The sequence below is a fragment of the Eumetopias jubatus genome, unplaced genomic scaffold, assembly GCF_037043125.1.
Source record: "Eumetopias jubatus isolate StellerSeaLion01/CBP00866 unplaced genomic scaffold, mEumJub1_p1.0 scaffold_4, whole genome shotgun sequence".
In the NCBI taxonomy this organism is placed as follows: domain Eukaryota; kingdom Metazoa; phylum Chordata; class Mammalia; order Carnivora; family Otariidae; genus Eumetopias; species Eumetopias jubatus.
In genome coordinates, this window is record NW_028274810.1 from 43150859 (window position 1) to 43175317 (window position 24459).

Genomic DNA, 24459 nt, shown 5'->3' on the forward strand with positions numbered 1-24459 from the left:
CCTGGGATCATGGCCTGGGCCGAAGGCAGACGCTTAACCTACTGAGCCACCCAGGTGGCCTCTTTTAATCATTCTTTTGCAGCTCATCCTTTGGAAATATGATAATGATGACAGTGGTTACAATAATGTCTTGACAATGTCTTGATGATGACAAGACAGCAGACTGCTTCATATGGATAAAATGCTGCTAAATATATCTAATTAGGTCCCTGTCCAGTTTTCCATAGCATGTGTTACAAATATTTGCTGCAGTCTTTATGCCTCCACTTCACTTCTATCCCCTTTAATGCTCAGCTTATGACTTAGTCTCCTAAGTCTGGAGAAAAATGAGGTCATTAGGTAAAAACACTGTCAGTATTCCTTTCCTGTATCTTCAGACTCATTTGTGTCTTCATGAGTCTCTATCTTTTCTGTCCATCTCAAAGGAAGAAGTGTGTGAATTGTATCAGGGATACCTTGCGTACACAGTCAGGAACCTTGTTCCTTTAGGTAATGCCTCTCTCTCTTGTCTTTACACTCTCCACTGTTGACTTAGGTGTCTTTAGTCCTTAGAAGTCTTCCTCAGTTCTGCTTTCCCTTAAGGCTTTACTTTTTTCTCTTTTCTCTCTTGTTGATGTTTTAAAAATAAACTAGCTCTCAACAACAGAAAAATAATCGATCCAGTTAAAAAATAAACAAAGGACTTCAACAGACATTTCTCCAAAGAAGATATACAGATGGCCAATGTGCACGTGAAAAGGTGCTCAGCATCACTAATCAATGGGAAAATGCAAATCAGAACCACAATGAGATACCTCTTCATACCCATTAGGTTAGCTGTTATGAAGTAAAATAAAATAAAATACAGAAAATAACGAGCATTGGTGAGGATGTGGAGAAATTGGAACCCTTGTGCGCTGCTCGTAGAAATGTGAAATGGTGCAGCCACTATGGAAAACAGTATGATGGTTTCTCAAAAAACTTAAACAGAATTACCATATGAGCCGGCTGTTCTACTTCTGAGTACATAACAAAAAGAATTAAAAGCAGGACATGAACAGATATTTGAACCCCAAGATTTATAGCAGCATTACTCATAATAGCCAAAATGTTGGAACACCCCAAATGTCTATCAGTGAATAAACAGATAAACAAAATGTGGCGTATACATACAGTGGAATACTATTTAACTTTAAAAAGGAAGCAAATTCTGACACACGCTTGAACTTTGAACATGTTTTGCTAAGTAGAAAAAACCAGAGACAAAAGTACAAATGTTGTATGATTCCATTTATATGAAGTGCCTAAGAATAGTCAAATTCAGAGAAAGAAGCTAGAATGCTGGTTGCTAGGAGCTGAGGGAGGAAGGATGGGGGAGTTATTGTTTAACAGGTAGAGAGTTTCAGTTTGAGAAGATGAAAAGTTCTGGAGATGGATGGTGGTGATTGTACAACAGTGTGAATGTACTTACTGCCACTGTACACCTAAAAATGGATAAACTGGTAAATTTTATGTATGGTTTGCCACAATAGAAAAAAATAAACTAGCTCTCTTCATTTCTTCATTCCTATTTCAACTTACTTTATTCAAGCTTGTAGTTCCGCAGCTGCTCTGTAACTGTTCTTGCAAAGTTTACTACAATTCCTTAATGTTCACGTCATCCTAATCTTTGACTTCCTTGTGGTATTTGCTTCTGTTAGTTAATCTCTCTGAAACCTTTTTTCTTTCCTCCTGAGCCATCACTGTATGCTTCCTCCAATGTCTGATCACATCCTTCAAAAATCTTGTGTTGGTATCTTCCTAGGCCTATCTCTAGGATTCTATCCCTTTTACAAATTCCTACTAGACATGTGCTCCCTACTGTTTGAGCTACCGCAACGGTTCTCAGGTATCATGTATGTGCCAGTGATCCCCCGCACATCCTCATCTCCTTCTTGAGTTGCAGAACAATATTTTATTGTCTGTATGATAGCTCCACCTAGATGTTGAACACGTTGTCTAACAGAATTCACCCCTTTCCTAAAGGGTTCTTCTACTATGTTTGGTATCTCAATGCTACTGTATTCTCAGTAATGTTGCTTTAGAATCTTGGGTTGTTTTTTTTTTTCCATCTGTCTGTCCCCCCTCCTCTCCCTTCCTCCCTCCATGCTGTTTTTCTCTCTGCTTATCTCTTCTCCCTCTCACAATGTTCATCCCTCCCATTTATTCTGTCCCTTAAATGTCTCTTAAATTCATCTGCTTCTTTTCATATTTGTTGTGCGTCTGCAAGTAGGTGCAAAACATATTTTTTGGTTAATCATAATTATCATCAGAAAATAATTAGTACCATTAAAAAAGTTATCATTCCTATTTTGTGCATGGATGAACTGAGCTACAGAATAGTTAAGTAACTTGCCTAAGGTCTTCCATGTTGTAAGTGACAGAGCCAGAATCTGGATGTAGGTCTGTTTGACTTCACACCCTTCCTCTTTTTTTTTTTAAATTTTTTTTAAAGGTTTTATTTATTTATTTATTAGAGAGAGAGAGAGAGAAACAGCATGAGAGGGGAGAGGGTCAGAGGAAGAAGCAGGCTCCCTGCTGAGCTGGGAGCCCGATGTGGGACTCGATCCCCGGACTCCAGGATCATGACCTGAGCCGAAGTCAGTCGCTTAACCAACTGAGCCACCCAGGTGCCCCACACCCTTCCTCTCAATTACTATGCTCTAGTACCTCCTATGAACATTGCGAAGTTCTTACAAAGGAACTTTGTGCCAGGAAATGTGATGAATGAGGTGTCAACAGATGTAATGCGTGTTATGGTTAGTTGAAACCATATTTTGGAAGGCATAAATATCAACAGTTAGTTCAGTATTCAGTACGTGAATTTCCATTTATTTAGAAACTGGCCTAAAGAGAATCTGTTACCTTCACAATTCTGTTCCTGATTTCCTTCTCCACCCCAGTTGTCCTTGGCTCCCTGGTGAGGGCTTGAAACAAGATAGAAATGTGAAAGGATGTGGGTACAAGAGGTGATAGGAGAAGGTGCTAAAGGTAGCTTGATTAATTTAAAATTTACCTGTAGTTGACTTGCTTGAATCAAGAAAAGTCTCTCCTATGTAGCCACCTGATCTGAGGGTCCATGTTTAGTTCTCATAGTTCAGCAACAGTAAGAATTTGATAGCCTTCTGTGACCTGTCACAATCATCTAACAGCCATTTATAAGATGATTTTAAAAACATCTTTTCCAGTTTCCATAAAACTGATGATAAAAAGGATGTTTGGAATATAATTCATTCACTGTTAGCCTGTACTAAGGCTTTATCTGTTCCCCACCACTGAGAGAGGCCTAACAGATCTAGCGGTTTGTCCAAAGTTGTAAGAAAAATGAGTGTCACAGAGCCCTGATGATCTCTAACTTCGATGACTGGACCTTGAGTACTTGAGAATTTTCTGTACACAACTAAAATAAACAACCAGTGATTAAAAACAAATATACATTTCTTTCATAAATTGAAGTAATTTAAGAGTTTTTCACATTCAGAAAGCAAATATCCCTAATGAATATTAGACATTTGACCCTTTGTATTGCTTTAAATATTAAGAATTTGATAATAATTAACTTTACTCCCTTTGCAGTATAGCTTCATCATCTTAGGTACTAAGACAAAAGCCTTTCAGAAAACTTTTTGGTGTCTCTTCTTAGAAAGTATAAAATTTTAATTCTTTTAAGATATTTTCTATATGTAGTGAAGACTTTTTAAAGTATGTCTTATAGTGAATTTTCATTTTATTAGGATACCATGATAGAATTGTAATGGCAGTTCTAAATTGAGTTTTTGTCTTTTAAAATTCATTGTAATTTTGCAAATATGCCAAATATAAAGAATATTTTCATTTTCTATATTCCATTATATCAAAATGTATCACATAGCTTCTGATGTCCTCTTAGCTTTTTCTATTTGTCTTGAGGATTAAGTGTAGTCCACAATATTAGGGGCATAAGTGTGCTTTGGTGGAGGATTATTGGTGAATGAATACATGCTGACTTTCTGGGGATTGAGACAAACAGTATGAAAAGTGAGGAGATGTACCCTTTTCCAGCTCCAGGAAATGGAAAAGTAATGTGCTCCTTGGCCAGTTCCCTAGCTATATATTTGTACCAAATTTTTAGAGAATCTGTACAAGGAAGAAAAAAATATATTATACAGTGAGGAAAGTAAAACCAGATCACTCATGCCCTATGCATCCTGTGCTTCTAATAGGAAGGTTTTAATTTACAGTGTAATAAGGTAAGTTAACATTTTAATCTTTAAAAAAGTGAGGGAAATACATTGTTGCTTGTATCAGTTGGCTGTCATTGTTAGATGACTAGCCTAATGAACTTGACAGCAGTTAAACCCAGGGATCCACCAAAAGCAGAAGTAACATGGAATAAAAAGAAAATGAAACCCAAAAGAATCTCTGCCCATATAGATCGAGAAACTGGCTGTTTGGATATAGACATGCTGAGATACAGTACCCTTCAGCTTCATGCTACATACTCAGCGGTAGTTAGAGTAGTTAGAAACTGACTAGCAACAGATCAAAGTAGTGTAAATAGGAGTTATGTAATCTGTCATCCAAATTGACCTGAAATCACCTTAATGTGCTTCCCGATAGGAGTTTAGATTATCGTTCACTTTAAAACTGATATATGCATGTCAGAAAAGTCATTTTTTTATATTAAAGGAATCAATATCTTTAGTTACAGATCTTTAGCACTCAGTATTAACTTTGATTTCATTGTACCAGTCATGTTTGGTGGGTAACTCGTGTAGTATATTTCAATTTTAATTTTGGATAACTTTTAGATAAGCATAGATTTCTTTCAAAGATTTTTTTTACTTTGATCTACATTCAGATGTATTTATCAGTACATCAAGGTATTTAATTGTTTGATTTTGCTTGTGTATCTTTTTTACCAGTTCTATCTCCAAGGTTATTAATACTTTGTGAAAATAATATCCATGTTACCTAATTTTGATTAAGAGATTTCTACCAAACCAGAGAGGGAGACAAACCATAAGAGACTCTTAATCTCAGGAAACAAACTGAGGGTTGCTGGAGTGGAGGGGGGTGGGAAGGATGGGGTGGATGGGTGATGGACATTGGGGAGGGTATGTGCTATGGTTTGCGCTGTGTATTGTGTAAGACTGATGAATCACAGACCTGTACCCCTGAAACAAATAATATATGTTAATAAAAAATAAAAAAATAAAAATAAATAAAATAAAATGTGCCAATAGACACCTTAATCTTGTGGAATAAACATGTTTACTTTTAGGTAGTGTTATTAAATCTGTAACATTGCTAGAGAGATGTAATAATTATAAATGGATATATTAGACATTAATTAAAATTTTTATTCCGGGAAATAGCTCTGTTTACCATACCTAAAATTGTTAGTCTGTGATAAAGTAGATCTCACTGACATTTAACAACTCATTTTTTTTTTTTTTAAGATTTTTATTTATTTATTTGACAGAGAGAGAGAGAGAGAGCACAAGTAGGCAGGCAGGCAGGCAGAGGCAGAGGGAGAAGCAGGCTCCCCGCTGAGCAGGGAGCCCGATGTGGGGCTCGATCCCAGGACCCTGGGATCATGACCTGAGCCGAAGGCAGACGCTTAACTGACTGAGCCACCCAGGCGCCCCTAACAACTCATTTTCAAGAATTCTCAGACTTCTTATTTTACTTCTTTCCTTGGCACATCTCAGTTGGCTGTTCTGCCAAAAATAAAATAAATTAGTAATTGTAATAGACTATAAACCTTAGCCTGCTGTTTTCACCTAGTATAGAAGTAGAAAAGGGCTGTTTAAGAGTATTGTCATTGATTAAACCATATACAGGCCCTTTTTCATAGGCAAGATCATTACTAGTAAAGTATGGGAAAAATAATTTTAAGATTTGTTTTTGTTGTGCAAATATGTTAAACAATCTTATAATTACTACCGTGACTAAAAGTGACTACTTTTGTTAAAAATACTTTCTCAAACTTTAATTTATTTTAAAAGAAATTTAGTTTATAATCTTTTTAGGAATAAGCAGATGATATTGCAGAAAAATTAACTGAAATTAATTTTTGTCTCTGAAGAATGACTTCACAAGCACAGAGGAGGCTTCCTGATTTGTTCTTTAGACTGTATATTTCAAAAGAGAAGATGCCAATCTAACACTTAAAAGCATTTTGATGATTCTCTTGGGAAACTCACATTGAAGAAGTTATGAAAATTCTGTCTAAAAACAAAGATTTGAAATTTAATTTTTTCTTAAACAGTAAAATGACAAAGCCCATTATAGTAATTTTTTTCTTAACTGTTTACCCGTTTAGAAATAATTGTACAACTGGAGGCAAGCATTATTCATTATTGGTGTATTAGGGTTGTTTTTTTTTTGGTACAGCATAAAATGTAATTAAATGTACTTTTTGGATTTTCAGATAAAGTAAGTTGTAATAATTAATCACTGACAATTTTCACATCAGAGAAAATTTTCCTAGTGGTTTGAAATCATAAAATAATGTAAGAGTATACTGATTTCCCACTGCTTTCGTAGAATGTAGACTTTTTAAAAATCCATCCAATACTTGCATCTCTTAGATGACATCTCTCCAAAAGATTATCAAGTAAAGGACAGATTCAGATAACTCTAAAAGAAAATCACTATACGGTTAGGGAAGGGCAATCTTTCTTCTACTCTCTTAAGTTCTGTGGCTGGGCCTGAGAATTAAACAGAAATAAGACAGATAAACAGGAGAAAAACATACAAATTTTATTTAGTATTTTTATGTGCATGTGAGGGTATTCATAAGGAAAATGAATACCCAAAGAAGCAGTTAGGACTGGGAGCTTGTATATTTTAATAAAGAAACAATGCTTTTGTGGAGAAGTGATGAGACAAAGGGGCTTAGAATAGGGGCAGTACACTGAGGGGAAAATGACTAGGAAATATAGGAGGGAAACTAATGGAAGGTAAGGGCTGTTTTAGTAGGTTAGTTTGTATAGACTAATTTTGGTGTTGACTGCCAGTATCCAGTGATAAGAATGTTGTCTTCCTGGAACAGAGAAAGCACCTTTCCATGGGAAATTTTTTGATTGGCTTTTAGGTAGAAAGGTGGAGATCAGAAAGCCCTTCCTGCATCTGCTGTTTCTCAAGTGCCTTCAGTTCAAAATAATCACTATGCCAAAGTGGCTCATTTGGGGGTGGTATGTTCCGAACCATTAACAACCATTCTCTAGAGCATGGGTTGGCAAACCATGGCCCACAGATAAAATCTAGCCTGCCACCTGTTTTTATAAATAATGTTTTATTGGGACATACCTAAATCCTTTTGCTCACTATTGTCTACAGCTTATTTTGTACTATGAGGCAGAGTTGATGAGGCAGAGTTGAGTACTTTGCAACAGATTATATGGCTGGGAAAACCTAAAATATTTACTATCTGGCCCTTTGCAGAGAAAGGAAGAAAGAACCCTGCTCCGAAACCTTTTCTTCATCTGTAAAACAGGGTAATAATATTATCTATCTTAAAAGCTATGCTTTTAAAATTCTTAAAATAATGCATGACATATGATAAACATTTTAAAAGTGTTAGGTTTTATTACCTGCAATTTCTACTTGACTCTTGGGTTCTTCCCTAGGCATTCTTAGTGGTACAGATCCCTTTTGTTTTACACTCTGACTGAAAATCCCTTTCCTCGTTCTAGACTGAGGCTCTTCTCCTTTCCAAATCCATTAGGAATATGGAAATCTGTGTAGACTTTACAGATATACATGTCTTTTTTACTCTCTGGCTTAAAACTAGATAAGCTGATGTATCTTTCAAGGCACCCACTGTCAAACTTATTGCCATAAAGTTATTTTTGTATATCTTTTTAATGTCTGCATAATCTATAATCATATCCCCTCTTTGATTCTTCTCTCTTTTTTTTCTTTTAATCAGTTTTGCCAGGAGTTTTATCCATTTTACTGAACTTTCAAAGAAGCACTTTTTTAGTTATTGACATTTTTCTGCATTTTTTTGTTTCAGTTTTATTGAACTCCACTTTTTTTCTTTTTTCTGCTTATCATGGTTTCATTTGCTCTTCTTTTTCTAGTTTCTTTGGGTGGAATCGTAGATTACTGAGTTTAGAAATTTCTTCTTTTTTAATACAAACATTTAAAACTATACATATCTCTGTAAACATGTTTTATGTGCCTCCCACACATTTTGAAATGTATTTTCATTTTCATTCAGTTCAGAATAATTTCTAATTTCCCTTGTGATTTCTTTTTGGGTTATTTAGAAATGTATTTAACTTCCAAGTATTTGGGGGTTTTTCCAAATATCTTTTCTATTAATGATTTCTAGTTTAATTCCACCATGTAGAATACTTTGTATGATTTTAGTCCTTTAAAATTTATTGAGACTTCTGTTATAGATCAGAATTTGGTCTGTCATGGTGAATGTTCCATGTGTACTTGCAAAGACGTTGTATTCTATTGTTATTGGGTGGAGTGAAATAATATCAACCGTATCAGATTGGTTGATAACATTCAAGTTTTTAATATTCTTACTGATTTTTTAAATTTATTAATTCTGGGGCACCTGGGTGGCTCAGTCAGTTCAGCGTCTGACTCTTGATTTCAGCTCAGGTCATGCATGATCTTAGAGTCATGAGATGGAGCCCCATGTCAGGCTCCACACTGGGCATGGAGCCTGCTTAGGAATCTCTGTCCCTCTCCCTCTGCCAATCAATCAATCAGTCAATCAATACTTGTTAATTCTGAGATTGTGCTGAAATGTACAATTATAATTTTTCCTTTCCTGTCAGTTTTTGCTTTGTGTATTTGAAGTTCTGTTGAAGAACATACACATTTAGAATTCATGTGTCTTTTTGATCAGTCAGCTTATCGGTATGTGAAGGTCCTTTTTATCCCTATAATATCCCTTGTTCTAAAGTCTACTCTGTTCTAACATTAATACAGCCTGCCCAGCTTTCTTTTCCATGGTATGTCTTTTTCCATTTGTTTACTTTTAATCTATCTGTGTCTTAAATTTAGTTTCTTACAGGTAGAATATTATTTTTATATTTTTAGTCAACCTGCAATCTTTTCCTTTTAATTGGAGGGTTAAGATCCTTCCACTTAATGTAATTATCAGTATTTAAATTGCATTTAAATCTGGTTGGATTTAAATCTACCATATTGCTATTTGTTTTCTGTTTGGTCCGTCTGTTTTTAGTTCCTTTACCCTGCTTTTTCTGCCTTCTTTTGGACTGAGTATTTTATATGATCCCATTCTATTTCCACTTTTGGTTTGTTAGTGAATCTACTTTGTTGCCATTGTTGCTCTAGGATGTATAATATATACATCTTTATTACAGTTTCTTTAAATATTATACTATTTCATGTATAACATAAGAACCTTATAATGATATATTCTTAATCCCTTCTTCTATCCTTTGTGCTGCTGCTGCTGTTTGTTTTGATTCTACATATATGATGATCCCTGTAATACATTATTATCATTATTGCTTCAGTCAATTACATTTTAAAGAAACATGAAAATAAGGAAAACTATTTTTATATTTATCCACCTCTTTGTCCGTTCTCTCTCTCCTCATTCACTTGTGGAAGAGTGCATTTTTGTCTGATACAATTTTCCTTCTGCTTGAAGAACTTCTCTTAACATTCCTCCTCATCTAAACCTATGATAGATATACCCTACAGAGTATAGGTATTTGTTATATACCACTGTATAGTATAGGTCTGTTGAATTCTCAAAGCTTTCGTCTTAACTGAAAAATGCTTTATTTCACCTTCATCCTTGAAAGATTTTTTTTCACTTCGTACATTTTCCCTAGAATTCTAGGTTAACCGCTCTTTTCTTTTAGTGCTTTAAGATGTCTTTCCACTGTCTTCTGGCCTCCTTCAGTCATTCTTTGTTCCTCTGTACCTTTTTCTTAAAGGGCCAGGTAGTAAATATGTTAGGCTTGTAGGTCACGTCATATTTTAGGTTTGTAGGTCATCTGGCCTTTGTTGCAACTACTCAACTTTGGTTTAGTATAAAAGCAGCAGTAGATAATATGAAAGTGAATGAGTGTGGTTGTATTCCAGTAAAACTTTATTTATAAAAATCACATGACTGGCCCATGTGCTGTGGTTTGCTGAACCCTGCTCTCTAAGAACAAATCTCTTTTTATCTGACTGCTTTTAAGATGTTCTCTTTATCATTGTTTTTTGGCATTTTGATTATGATAGTCCTTCTGCATGGTCCATGTTTATTATGCTTGATTTTGAGCTTTGTGGGTTTGGTGGTTTATAGTTTTTGTGAAATTTGGAAACATTTCAGTCATTATTTGTTGTAGATATTTTTCTCCCTCCCCACTTGGGACTCCAGTTGCACAGATGTGATCCTGCTTGATACGGTGCCACAGCCCACTCTCTGTTTATTGTTTCCTGCTCTTTTTCTTTCTATGCTTTATTTGAATAATTTCTGTTGCTATCTTAATAGTTCTCTGCTAATTCTTCTATAGTGTCTAATCTGTTAATTCCATTTAGTATATTTTTTCATTTCATATATCATATTTTTCATCTCTGAAAATCCTATGTGGGCCTTATTGATGTATTCTTTTTCTCCCTTTATATGTTCATGTTTTTCTTTATATCCAGTTTATAATAGCTATCTTAAAAGCCCTATCTATTAAATCCATCATCTCATTTATGTCTTTTTCAATTGATTGATTTTTCTCCCAGCTATGGGTCATATTTTTCTCCTTTCCATGGCTTTTTTTTTTTTTAATTGGATGCTAGATATTTTAAGTTTTGTTGTTGTTGGATTTTGGATTTTTGTTTTATTCATGTAGCAGTGTTAGATTTTGTTGTAGGATCAGTTTGAGCCCTTTAAGGATTGCTTTTAAGTTGTTTGAGGCAGATCCAGAGCAGATCCTTCTTTGGAAGGTGGGGTGGGGAGATAGCCCCACTATTTCTGATTTATTCTGCTTTACTCTGCATTAGACTCAGTATGAGCTATGACCTGGTGCTCTGCATATTATGAATTTTAGGAGAGTGTTTGGCCTATTGCTTCTGGTGTTTTGTGTTGTTTTCCTCTGCCAGCTTCTTGTTTCGCATGCAGAGATGACACTGTGCAGAAAACTCCAGAAGACCCTCTGCAAATCTCTAGAGCTCTGTCTCTGTGCTGCCCCCTCCTCTCCAGTGGTCTGCCCTGCAAACTCTAGCTGCCCAAACTTCCCTGAATTCTAATCTGTGTCTCCTTGACTCAGCAAGACTGCCAGGTTCTGTTTGGGTCCCCTTCCTTGTGCCGCAGCTTGGAAGCTTTCTTCAGGCAATAAGCTTGGGCACTCGAGAGACTCACTTATTTCCATTCTTCCAGGGGTCAGAAAAGTGCTGCAAACTGTCCAATATCTGAAAACCATTGTTCCTTACCTTCTGTATGATTTTCTAGTTGTTTGGAATGGGCCGATAGTTCCTGTAGCTTTTAACCCTACATCAGGAGAAGCAGAACTCTGATTATCTCTTAACAGACACAGATAAATAACTGTTGATAAATGTACTTTTATTATTTATTTGTGGGAACAGTGGATTCTTTCTTAAGAACTAAGAACTAAAAAACAGATTAATTTATTTCAAACTTCAAATTGTTTTCACATTTATTAAATAATGTTTTTAATTTCTCACTAGGGATTCTTAAAATAGATTATATTGTTATTTGATTAATGCAATTCTTAATCTTTTCCTTAAGTCATAAAACCAAGAGTATAAACTAGTAGATTAGTACTTAATATTTGAATATTTGTATTTCTTATTTTCAAGAAGAAAATAATATGTAACTAAGACAAATTGATTGCTCTATTGTATTCAAAGCCTATGAGACCTTGATAAGGTTCAGAAATGGGTAAGATACCACCAACAGATCACAATGTGGTAGAATCACACCCACAAACTGACTATAGTGTAAGATAAGCGCCAATTACCTTTGGTGCCTAGAGAAAAAGAAATTAATTCTTACTGGGGTGTGAGAACAGGCTTCAGTTGGAGGTAACATTGGAGGAGGGTCTTAGAGAATGAATAGATATGGAAGAGTAGGAGGAATTAGACTAGAATATTTCATTCTCTTCACTTCTATTTTTTGAACATATAAAGTTAATATCTTAATCAGTTATTCACCCAAGGAAGAGTTACCAGGCATAATGAATAGTTTCATTTCAAGTCTTGGTTGTTAGTTTTCTCTTGCTGTGTAACAAATAAATTTAGTGATTTAAAAGCATTTATTATCTCAGTTTCCACGCTTTATGAGTCTGGGCAGAGCTTAACTTAGTCCTGTGCTCACGGTCTAACAATTCTTTGATTAAGGTGTCAACCAGTATGGCAGTGTCATCTGAGGAGCCTCAGGGTCCTCTTCCAAGTTTACTGGTTATTGGCAGAATTCAGTTTCCCATGGTTGTAGGGCTGACTGAGTTTCTGGGCTCGCAGAGGCTGTTTGCTTTCTCTGCCTGTCCTGCACACCACAACATGGCTGTTTGATTCTTCATGAGAAGCAGGAGAGCATCTCGGCGGCTTCTAATGTATTGACCTCTTTGACTTCTAGCTCTGATATACAGACTCTCTTTTAAAGGGCTCACTTTCTTAGGTCAGCCCCTCCTCCCAGGATAATCGTGTTTTTGATTAACTGAACGTCAACTGATTAGGGACCCTAATTATATCTTCAGAATCCCTTCATCTTTGCTACATAATGTAACCTAATCATAAGAGAGATAGCCCATCTAATTTACAAGTTCTGTCCACACTCAAGGAGAAGGGATTAGACGGGGAATGTACACTAGGGAGAGGGAATCTGGGGGCTGACTTAGAATTTTGCTGACCACAGTTTGATTTATACTATTAATATAATTTGAAGAGTACAAATTATATTTTATAGAGAAGATATAGAGAAACTGGAAGTACTAATAAACTACCACAGATCAAACAATTGGAAACAAACAGCTGTTTTCTAGTTATTAGACTAGTAGCTTCAGTATATTGTATTTTTTTTCCCTTTACTTAAAAGATAGTTTAACTGAACTGATGTGATCATTCTATTTTAAGAAAAGAATTTCATCAAAACTTTGAAAAATTTTCATTTGCTTCCCAGTAAACACGTACAATTTTGAAAATCCTCAGTTTCTTTTTTGTACATAATTTTAGTGCTTAGATCTATGCTCCGTTAACTATTTTGCAGTTCTATGGTAATGTTCTCCTAGCAACATGAAAAGGGAGGTTGAATATTGTGCACAATTGGCAGTGCAGTGTTGCTTAGCTACCTATCTTTTTAATTTGAAATATTAGGCATTTCAATAATAGGTAGCCCTTAAGCTCTTAAGTGTTTGCTCATGACACAGTGCAGTGTTTTATGTGTGCTTTTCACCTTTGTATTAAAGCTGTTATTGTGAAAGTTTAAAAAAAATAGTGTATTTAATAGCAGTCAGTAGAGTATTTTAACTACATAAAATCAGTCATTTTATGAGAAGTTCTAATATGGACACAAATGAAATTATAAGCTATACTTTAATATGAACTTACCTCAGATGCAGCGGTACTACCAAATGCAATAATTATACCAATCTGTCATTTGATTGCAAGGAAAATCACTGTAGAATGTCTAAAATATTACCTATAGTTGTTTTAAAAATAGCAATCTTGTTATACTCCAGCAGTATCATTAAATACATACTGAAAAAGCACTTTATTATATTATGTTGCTGTCATGCTATTCATGTTACATTTTCTTAAACTTAGGATACCAAGTACTAAACAGTATTATTGCAGTGCATCTCCTAATTTGGAAAAGATGGGTATATGGAGATTCTTCTAAGTGGATTCTTTCAATAGAAGTTTTTCCTATATATTCCCTTCCCCCTACACACAAAAAAAATAATTAAAGAAATACATATCCATTGTAGAAACGTATTTTCAAAAGTATATAGAAGTTTAGAGAAGAGATTAAAACTACCTAATTCTATTTCATCAAGAGAAACACTATTAAGACCTTAATATATTCCTTTTCTTTGAATATTGTTTAGAAGATCATATTTCATACTTAATTTGAATCTTGCCTTTACTTTCTTATTATTACAGCATAAGTGTGTTTCCAAATCATTAAAATTGTTTGAAAACATTTTGATTACTATTTATGTAGATGTACCATATTTCCTGTATTATTATTTATATGGATTGTTTTCTGTTTTTTTATTATGTAAATAACACAGAAGAAAATCTTTGTGCAAAACCTTTGTCAGCATTTCTGAGTTTCTTAATGTAGCTGAGTGTAACAGTTCCTCTGAATGAAAAGATACAAACATTTTAAAGACCTCTAAACATGTTAATAGATTATTTTTCTGAAAAGTTGACCATCCTCATTAACATTTACTAGTGTAATTTTTAAAAGATGAAGAAATAGTTAATATATTATTTTTAATTTGTTTTTATGATCAAGAAGATTGAATTTTTTCAATGTTAATTAGCCATTTGTAATTATTTTGTGAGACTTTTCATTTCCTTATTTCATTTATTAATAAATCTTTGTGTCTGTTGATTTTGGGGAAATCTTCATGTACTAAACTTATCCCCGTTTCTATCATATTTTCCCATTTATTCACCTTTTGGTTTGTACACTTTGCAAAACACAGAGCTTTCAAAAAGTTCTTTTAAAAATCTCTTCACCTTGGGGCACCTGGGTGGCTCAGTCATTAAGTGTCTACCTTCAGCTCAGGTTATGGTCCCAGGGTCCTGGGATCGAGCCCCGCATCGGGCTCCCTGCTCTGCCAGAAACCTGCTTCTCCCTCTCCCACTCCCCCTGCTGTGTTCCCTCTCTTGCTGTGTCTGTCTCAGGCAAATAAATAAATAAGATCTTTTAAAAAAAACTCTTCACCTTTTGGTTAATTTTCATTTATTGCTTTTAGATTTATAAATCCCTTTAGTGTGCAAATTCTCCTACATTTTATTCCTTTTTACTCCATTCACCTGTGGGTGGGCACTGACTCAAGCTAGTAGAAGCTTCAAATCCCAGCTCACAACTGGGCATTTACAGAATGAATCTTTGTAGCCCCTGATGCTTGCTACACCCAAAGGGCATCCATTCTTTCAACAATGTTTCCCAGTTGCTACAGTTCTGGCTGGTCAGCAGCAAACTAACAGATATAAATCTCCACCATTGTGGATCTTCCATCACCTTCCTTCTGCCTTTCAACAATGCCTGGCTTTTCTCATCACCTGACTTTGCTCTGCTCTTCACCAACCCAAATATGACATATTGTTCAAGGGCCAGCTCTCCCAAGAAGTCCTTTCTGAGTCAGCTTGCAGGCCCTTGGCCTCGTGTTCTGCTCCCCATAATGAGTTTCCTCTGCCACTGCTCTCCACTGGTACTTTTTTTTTAAAAAAAGATTTTATTTATTTCTTTGTCAGTAAATGAGAGAGAGAGAGCAAGCAGGGGGAGCGGCAGGCAGAGGGAGAAGCAGGCTCCCTGCTGCGTAAGGAGCCTGATGTGGGACTCAATCCCAGGGCCCCAGGATCATGACATGAGCTGAAGGCAGACGCTTAACCGACTGAGCCACCCAGGCATCCCTCTCCACTGGTACTTTTAACATAGCTACCATTAGAATGTGTCCCTAGGTGCCACTTTACAAAGAAAATTTAAAAAAAAAATGTTTCTACATCTAATATTTTTACATCTAATTCTAAACCATGTAAAGTGTATTTTGGTTTATAATGTTGGGCTAGCAACAAATCTGTTTTTTCCAAATGTTAATCCAGAGCACCAGTAAGAATATTTTCTTGCCCACTTTTTTGTGCTAGCTCTTTTATCATGTACTAAATTCTTGGCTACTGGGCTTGATTGCCTGCTTTTTATTCTGTTGCATTGATCTTTCTATTTTGCATGAGAACAACATTTTAGATTAGCTTTATCATATCCTTTTTTATATTCTGGACTGTTTACTCATTTTTATAGGGTAATTTGGATTGTTTACCTTACATCTCATGTTACGGCTATTTGTTATTTTATGTTTTTTATTGCTGTTGTGAATGGAATTTTTTTTTTCTATTCTGTTTTTTGACTCAGTTTTGGTAACATGTTGAAAGTTTTTTTTTTATATTTATCTCAAATCTGAGCTCTTGGGGGCGCCTGGGTGGCTCAGATGGTTGGGTGTCTGCCTTCGGCTCAGGTCATGATCCCGGGGTCCTGGGATTGAGCCCCACATTGGGCTCCTGGCTCAGTGAGGAGCCTGCTTCTCCCTCTTCCTCTGCTTCTCTCCCTGCTCATGCTCTCTCTCTCTATCTCTGTGTCTCAAAAGAATAAATAAAAAATCTAAAAAAAAATCTGAGCTCTTTATTTTTCATAATTATGAATTGATTTTGTAGAGTTTGTTGATATCTAATCATAATATTTGCAAACGAAAATTTAATTCTTACTGGAACTTAAGTCTAGATTGGCTAGAAATTCCAGAGCACTATTAAGTAATAATGTTAACAGTGGATATTCTTGTCACGGGAAAACTAAAATCATAGATTAAGGAAAAACTATGGTCAATTTTATATTTAACAAATTATAGTAAAAAATAAAGCATCTTTAATTATCCTAGATTAGATTAATTGCTTTGCAAATTTACCATGAGTAGAGTGCATCAAAATCCTGGGAGATGTTCATTTCCCCAGCAGGGGGCAACATCTGGGTAACACTAATTACTAACTTTAAAAGGAAAGGAGCTAGATATCTGGTCTAGATTGCAATTGAGAGGAGGAAGGCTAGAGGAAGCTAGGTGAATTAGTCTCTAGGTTCCCCTATTTCATTTCCCGGAGAGCAATTCCTGGCATGGTGGCAAGTAGAGTCAGTCTGTTTCCAGGAAGACCATAAGAGAGAACTGGAAGAGCATCAATATAGCTCCTTTACTGGGGAGGTTGTGCAAAGAATATTCATGAAATTTACCTCTAGAAGACGTATAGCAGGTATTTTTCATGGGTGGCTTCATCAGAGTCTGGCTCTAGATAACTGTTCAGGTGTGACAGCTGCTTTAATGGGGCTGGATTTCTTATTCGAGGAGGGTCAGAGGAGATTATCTTGTCAGACCACCCCCCCCACCTCAGCAAAGTTCATGGTGGACAAGAGGTTGATTAGTTGCCCTTTATGCTGTTCTTATTTGTACCATTCCTGCAGAAATCTGAAGCCACAAGTATGTAGATGGGAACTTTATTTTCTTATGATAAAGAATCAGGGTGTTTCCTTCCACATTAATTATATCAGTGGTTGTATTCCATAGCTTTTGATGCATAATAAACCACTCTAAAACTTGGTGGCTTACAGTATCAACCATTTTCTTAGCTCATAATTCTACTGGTTGACAGTTTAGGCCAAGTTTAACTGGGCAGTTCTATTCTCAGCTGAGTTCCCTCACGAGTCTGTGGTCAGTCCTGGGTTGTTTAGGCCGGTCTGCTTCTGGGAGTTGGCTGGTTCTTGTCTGGGGAACCTCAGTTCTTCTCCACATGATGTCTTTGCCTCCAGAAGCCTTGCCTGGATTTTTTTCTCATGGTGGTAGCAGAATCTGAGAGAGCAGAAGCAAGCAAAGTGTTGGAATTAGGACGCTGTTGCTTGTGTTGCATTTTGTCGACCAAAAGATGTCACAAGGATATAAATTCCATTTCTTGGTGAGAGTTGCTATAACAGCACATATTGCAAAGGGCATGGATACAAGGGAAGTATGGAGAATTGGGCCATTTTTTTTCCCACCAATCTGCCGTAATTAGGTGAATGAAGGACTCAAAGATGTGCTTAGGGCACTTTTTTCCTTGTTAACGTGGATTTTAATTTTGCTCCCTTTTTACCTCAGCCTGTTGCCCTTGTATCTTGTATAATTTTTCTCTTCATACCATTCTTTTATTTTCAATTTCTTGTGCCTCCTTATTCAAGTCAATGCCAAATAAAATTTTTCTAAAATGATCTTTTGGTTCCTGACTACATCTTATTCTGAGATATATTCTCTGCATCTTCAGGATATTTCTTTATCGTGTGGGGGAATATTTTTATTCATAGACCTCTCCGTGTTTTTTCCTTTTTCTTAGAACGCTGTTGGTATGTGCCAACAGAGTACGTGGATGCTTCTCCCTATCTACTTCGGTTTGAATGCCTTCTCAGACCTGCATCTGAAGAATAATTTGTTATACATTTCCTCTGATTGGCAGGCAGTCATTAAATGTGGTTTTGCTAAACTAAATGAGGATCCTCTGCTATCACGCTACCTATGTATGCCTGGCATGGGAGCACTTTAAAATGGTGAAGTGTATGGAAAAACCTGTTTCTTAACATGCCCTACTACAAGGATTTTTCCTATATTTTCCCTTCTCCTTCAGAGCTCTTCATGTGGATATTGAAACTTCTTAGATGCAGTGAACCATTGTCAGTGCCCCTCTACCTTCTGACTTGTTCTTTACTGGGAACTGTATTCAGATGGTAAAGAGGTTTGCCATTGTGGGGTTAGTAATGAGTTACACTACTTTGGCTGCCTCATCAAGCCACCCTTCTACTTTGGAAACACAATCCCTTGAATAGCAGGCAGGAAAAAGGAGAGAGCAAAAGTCCCTTTCTCAGTTGACAAAATTATTGTGTTTCCCAGTGCAAAGCAATCCTTTGTCAGAAAACCAGGCCACTATTAATTTGTTTGCAGACCTGGTTTCTAGGACTTTCAGATAGTGAAATTATCTGAGGTTTCTCATCAGAGGTTAAATTAATTTTAGTAGGATGTGCTCTTGTCTTTCTGTGTCTTCATACGTATTTTCCTGAGAAGATGGGAAAGGCTGCACTGGAAGATTCTACGTAGATGCCATGTTAAGCTAAGAGTCCAAGTTGTATTTAATTAATAATTCATTTACCATTTTCTGTTAATCAAAAATATGTAATACAATAAAAAATATAGCAACTGCAAATAGCCATTTTTGAAAGCTGAGATTTGCTGCTCTTTGTTAGTCTGTACAATGTTATACTGTAAAAAAATACAAAATTCCATTATAATTTTGGAGTGATTACATACATTTCTTAGTCCTCCATTATTACATTCAAAGCTCTAGCACTTTGCTCTTCTCTCTGGTCCTCTTCTGGGCATCAGTGGTCTAAATATGGGACACATCTTATTGAAGGAACCAGGAAGCAATGGCTCCAGATTCTCTGAGCCAGTCTTTGGAATAATAGATCAAAATAGCTGCCAGGACCAGTCTTGGGAGAAATGATAGTGACTTCCAAAGAAGCTTTCGTTGTCTTCTTCCTGGCAACTATTTCTGGCTAAGTTTAAGATCTAATGATACAACTCTGATCTCAGGGAATCCATCTCATTGGAAAGTAACTAGTTTCTACAGCTGCAGAACTAAGATTGCTATTAACTACTTGATTATTATTTCAGTAATCTCTAATGAATCATAGAGCTTAAATGATGTTCACCTTTTTTTTTAAAAGCATGAGTTGGTTTAAATACTATCTGAAAGTTACACTATTTTTAAACTCTTGAAAGTTCACATCACCTGAACTCTTTTAGCACTGAAATTCATTAAATTGGTTTATGGAATAATTGTCTGTATTGTATATTATAGCCTGTCCTTCTATAGGTAAGAGTTTAATGCCAGATTTTGATAATATTTATTTAAATTTTTTAAAGCATGAACCTGTGTGTGTGTGTGTGTGTGTGTGTGTGTGTGTGTGTTTTCAAATACCATCCAAATCCGAGACTCCTAGTTATTGGGGAAAATGTGAATCTTGTTGCCCCAATTAGGTCATTACTCTTAAGCTGAATTTCCAGGGAACATCTGCAAACTATTGTATAAAGGTGTGCTTCCTCTAATAACTAATAATGACAATCTTTTCCCCGTTTATGGAAAAAGAATTTTTGGTTTAGCTTTTTCAACCCTTTGGCATGGATTACAAACTGTTTGAATAATAGAAAATAAACATGACAAAAACCAAGCAGTAGTAAATCATGTTTAGTTCACTCAGTTGTTTTTCATTGTCACATGCTTGTGATATCTACCTTCCCTGTCTTTAATATAACTATGCTTTATATTAATCTAGATTTTCTACTGGAATTAAATTAAGATTTTTCATAGTGTTTCACAAAGGCTCTTCCATCTGAAATGCCACTGGACTTACCATCTTATAAGATACTAGAGGGAAAGAACCTCTGTCATCATCATCATTTCACATATGATCAGAGCCATTGCAGAGTTTTGAATAGAAAGTAACAGGAGGAAGAATTGGATTACAATATTTTTGGTGTTTGGGGAGTTTTCTGGAAGGAGTGGGAGGGGGTGAGAATAGACTAAGAGTTAGGGTAGCACGTAACCACTGTAAACAGTATTGTCAGTTGTGTTTATATTATGTGGTTGATTAAAACTCCAGCATGATATGAAAACAGTAAGGTGGATTCCTCTCTTAGTTTGACCAGTTAATTTTGAATTAAAATTTATATAAAAATCAGATTGTTTCAAACATTGTTCCTCATAACAAACACAGAAGAAAGTTATCTAAAAAGTACTCTGAGTTTCAAATCATCACTTTTCTAGGTAGGAACAGGTAGTTATAGACCGACTACGTTCTCAGAAAACACATCATTGCTGTAATTGTGCATTCATTCATTTCCAGGAGGTCTGTGTCACTATGCCCATTTTATAGATTCAGAAATTCAGAGTGGTGAAGTGGCTTCACAGGTGACATGGACTTTAAGTGTTAAAACTAAACTTTGAACCCAAAAAAGTTGTTTCTAAAGCCCATGCTCTTTGAACCACACCACACTGAGCCCTCGTTTTTAAATTATTTATTTAATTTTTTTAAATGACAAAAGTAATGTGTGCTTAAAACAAACAATACCTATGTCCATACATATGAGGCTTTTATTATTATACAAATATGTATACATATTTTACAAATATATATTTGTATTTTAAGAAGATGTGTCTAGCAGCAGTATGATTGATAGATGGGAAAGAGAGGGCATCTTGGAGGAAGAGAAGCTAGTTAGGACACTGTTTCAGTGATCCTGACAAGAAATGATAAGAGCTGGAACTAAGGTAGTGGCAGTGATAATAGAAAACTTAGAAAGGACAGACATGATAGTGAGAAAACCTGTAAGAGTTAGGAACTCATGGAAATGGGAAGGTCTGAGAGTTGGGGGAGCTAAGAATGACTTCCAGTTTTATCACTTTGGCAACATGGTGATGCCCCTGGTATGGATGGAGTGATGGAAAACGGAAGAAAACAGAATTGGGTGGAGGACTCAGGAATGAATTTGCTCTTGGCTATAGTAAAGTTTGTGATCTTTTAGAATATCCAAGTAGAGATGTCTGTTAATTGTACATAAACCTAGGGTTTAGCGTAGAGTTCCATGTTAGTGATGTAAATTTGGGAATCATAAGCTTGCTGACAGAGGTCAAAACCAGGGTACAGATGTCACCCAGAGAGATTATTTATATAAAGGGAGAGAATAAATGGCTGAGGGCAGAGCTGTAGACAACACGAGCATTTAAGGAGCAAAGAAGACTGAAAAGGAATAGTTAGAGAAGGGAAAAACCTGGGGAGTGTATCACTGAAGCCAAGAGAGGAGAATTTCAGAAGAGAAGGAAGAAGTTGCAGAAAGATCATCTAGTTGAAAACCAGGCATTTCCATAGATAACTTCTCCATTTATAAAATTAAAAGAAAAATAGAGCTTCATTGTATCAAAATATTCTTTTGAATTTTTTTAGTGGGTTTATAATGTATACATTAAGCAACTATCAGATATTTTAAAGCATAGATAATAAATATAAATAGCTATAGAATGTGGCAGGATATTACTAGCATGGCCCTTACTGACAAATTCTGGTTGATTTGACTTGATTTGTTTTATATTTAAGCTTGCCTGCCTGCCTACCTGCCTTCCTTCTTTTCCTTCCTTCTCTCCCCCGCTTCCTCTCTGCCTGCCTCCTTTCCTCTTGTAATGTGATGAGCTTAGGATTGAGTAAAGAACATTAGGTGTCCTGGTTATATATGGGAAACCAAACTATAAGATGCAGATACCTCTAAGAGATTTATGAACCTTCCTTGGCTAGTTTACAAGGTGACTAAAGAAAATTTTAGATTAGTTTCTCTTCACTCAGTTCTACTCTAAAATATGATTCTAGGGGCCACTAGGTGGTGCAGTCAGTTAAGCGACCGACTCTTGGGTTCAGCTCGGGTCATGATCTTGGGTTGTGGGATCGAGCCCTGTCATGGGCTCCACGCTTAGCGCCATGGAGTTTGGGTTTCTCTCTCCCTCTGCCCTGCCCCCCCATCGCACGCACGCTCTCTCTCTCTCTCTCTCAAATAAATAAATCTTTAAAAAATATGATTCTCATATCATAACTATCCTTATAACCTTGGCCAGTAGTTTAGGAAGTAAACCTTATAAAAAGATCATAGTTACAGACCTCCAGTTTCAGGGACATAACATAGCTGTTGCAATGACAACTAAAGGGAGAAGACTGGTCTGCCTTTCCTTGCTGGACAAAGAAATATACAGGACACTTGGCTGGGTGTTGAGGGGTAGGGAATGGACAAAGGGATATAAAATGAATACAGCCAGACATTTCTCCCTGGCATTTTGCAGGGAGATAACCAATAAAAATAATTATGTTACTCGATAGAAGTAAGAGTAGAAGGAGCTACACATTCAAAGAAGAGAATATAGCAGGTGGGAAAATCTGAAGGTGTTGGCATTTTAGTTGGTGAGTTTCAAATAGGGTTTGGAATGGAGCAAGGAACATTCTGTCTCAAGGGCTTACCATGACCAAAGGTATGGGCCCCAAACAAGTATTTGTTGAATATCAGAACAAATGGAATTGGAAAGCATTTGTTTTTCCAATGACTTAATCAGTATAATATATGTATGTCTCCTGTGTGCCAGGCGCCGTGACAGGTGGGTGCTGGGAATACAAGCACGATGACCTTCATAGAGCTGTAGTCTGGTGGGAGAGACAGACAAAACCAACAAACTAATGAATATATAAATTCAAAGTGAGAAGGACTAGTAGGCTAGTGAAGAGAGCTGTTGGGCTGGGTAGTCAAGGAAGCCTCTTTGGAGAAACAAAATGGCATCTGAAACTGACCTTTGTAAGAACCACATTGAAATATTTACCCAGTTAGAAGCTTTTGTTGTTGTTGCTGTCCTAATACATTTAATTTGGCTAAATTACTTCCCCTTCAAACACAGCCTGTGAAATTTCTGTTTCCCATCAGTGTTTGTTTGACCCATTATTGTTAAGTTTACCGTGTCCTCTTTGTTTTGCAGAAACCAAAGCTGAAAGATTGGCATCCTCCTGGGGGTTTCATTCTGGGATTGTGGGCACTCATTATAATGGTTTTCTTCAAAACTTATGGAATCAAGCATATGAAGTTCATTTTCTAGACATGATGTGTGAAGAAGACGGCATGGAAGACTGCAACCTTGGATAAAATTTTATGTCATTATGCTTTTTAAAAAGTACATTGTTCTTGGGGCGCCTGGGTGGCTCAGTCGGTTAAGCAGCTGCCTTCGGCTCAGGTCATGGTCCCAGCGTCCTGGGATCGAGTCCCACATCAGGCTCCCTACTCGACGGGAAGCCTGCTTCTCCCTCTCCCACTCCCCCTGCTTGTGTTCCCTTTCTCGCTGTGTCTCTCTCTGTCAAATAAATAAATAAAATCTTAAAAAAAAAACAAAAACATTGTTCTTATGTGAATTGGGCAAAAAGTATAGGGAAACTAAATTTGAATGAACTATTGATTTTATAACTTAAAGATAAATAACTGTTAATGCAAATGCTAAGTGGCACTAACTATACTTGTTTTTTGTTGTGCGTGTTATTAAAAAGATTGGACAAAGATCCGAGTATATTTAATGGCTGTTTTTGAAAATAAAAATTTCCCCTAATCTTACCCCCTTTTCATTCAGAAAAGAAAAAAATGTGAAGATACTTAAGTTCTCACTAGCAGAGGTAATTTCTTGTCAGGATTTTTGTGTGTGTCCTCCTAGTCTTTTTTTTCAATGTACACATTTTTTTCCTAAATAGAGATCGTATAGAATATTTCACTCTGTAACTTTTCATTTTACAGTATGTTATCAACCCTTTCCCTCTCCTTGGACATTTTTCAGAACACACTGTGAATGGTTGCACAGTATCCATTTTATGAATGTACAGTAAGTCATTTAACACTCTTCTGTTGTTGGGCCTACTTACCTTGTTCTCAGAATCTTCCTTTGGTTGATTTTTCAGTGGGTTAGTATTTTACTCTCAGCCATTCATGGAATTCTGCAGCTTTGATTTTAAGTAAATATAAAAAAATGAGTTCCTTAACTTAGGGTACTGATAGTCTTTGGGACCTTATTTGCTGTCAGTTTGCCTGGAAAATATAAGACCTTTGAGAATTTCATATTATTGACTGCTCAAGAGAAACAGACCCCATC

The 24459-nt window shown here is 36.1% G+C and overlaps 1 protein-coding gene across 1 annotated transcript in view; it reads left to right on the forward strand.

Moving 5' to 3' along the window:
* PIGK (phosphatidylinositol glycan anchor biosynthesis class K) overlaps positions 1 to 23844 on the forward strand; it is a 109431-nt gene extending 85587 nt beyond the window's left edge. Inside the window, exon 11 of the mRNA XM_028102593.2 lies at positions 23308 to 23844. Within this exon, the coding sequence (XP_027958394.1) occupies positions 23308 to 23424 (117 nt within the window). The 3' untranslated portion in view covers positions 23425 to 23844. The remainder of the gene's footprint in view (positions 1 to 23307) is intronic.
* The last annotated feature ends 615 nt before the right edge of the window (positions 23845 to 24459 follow it).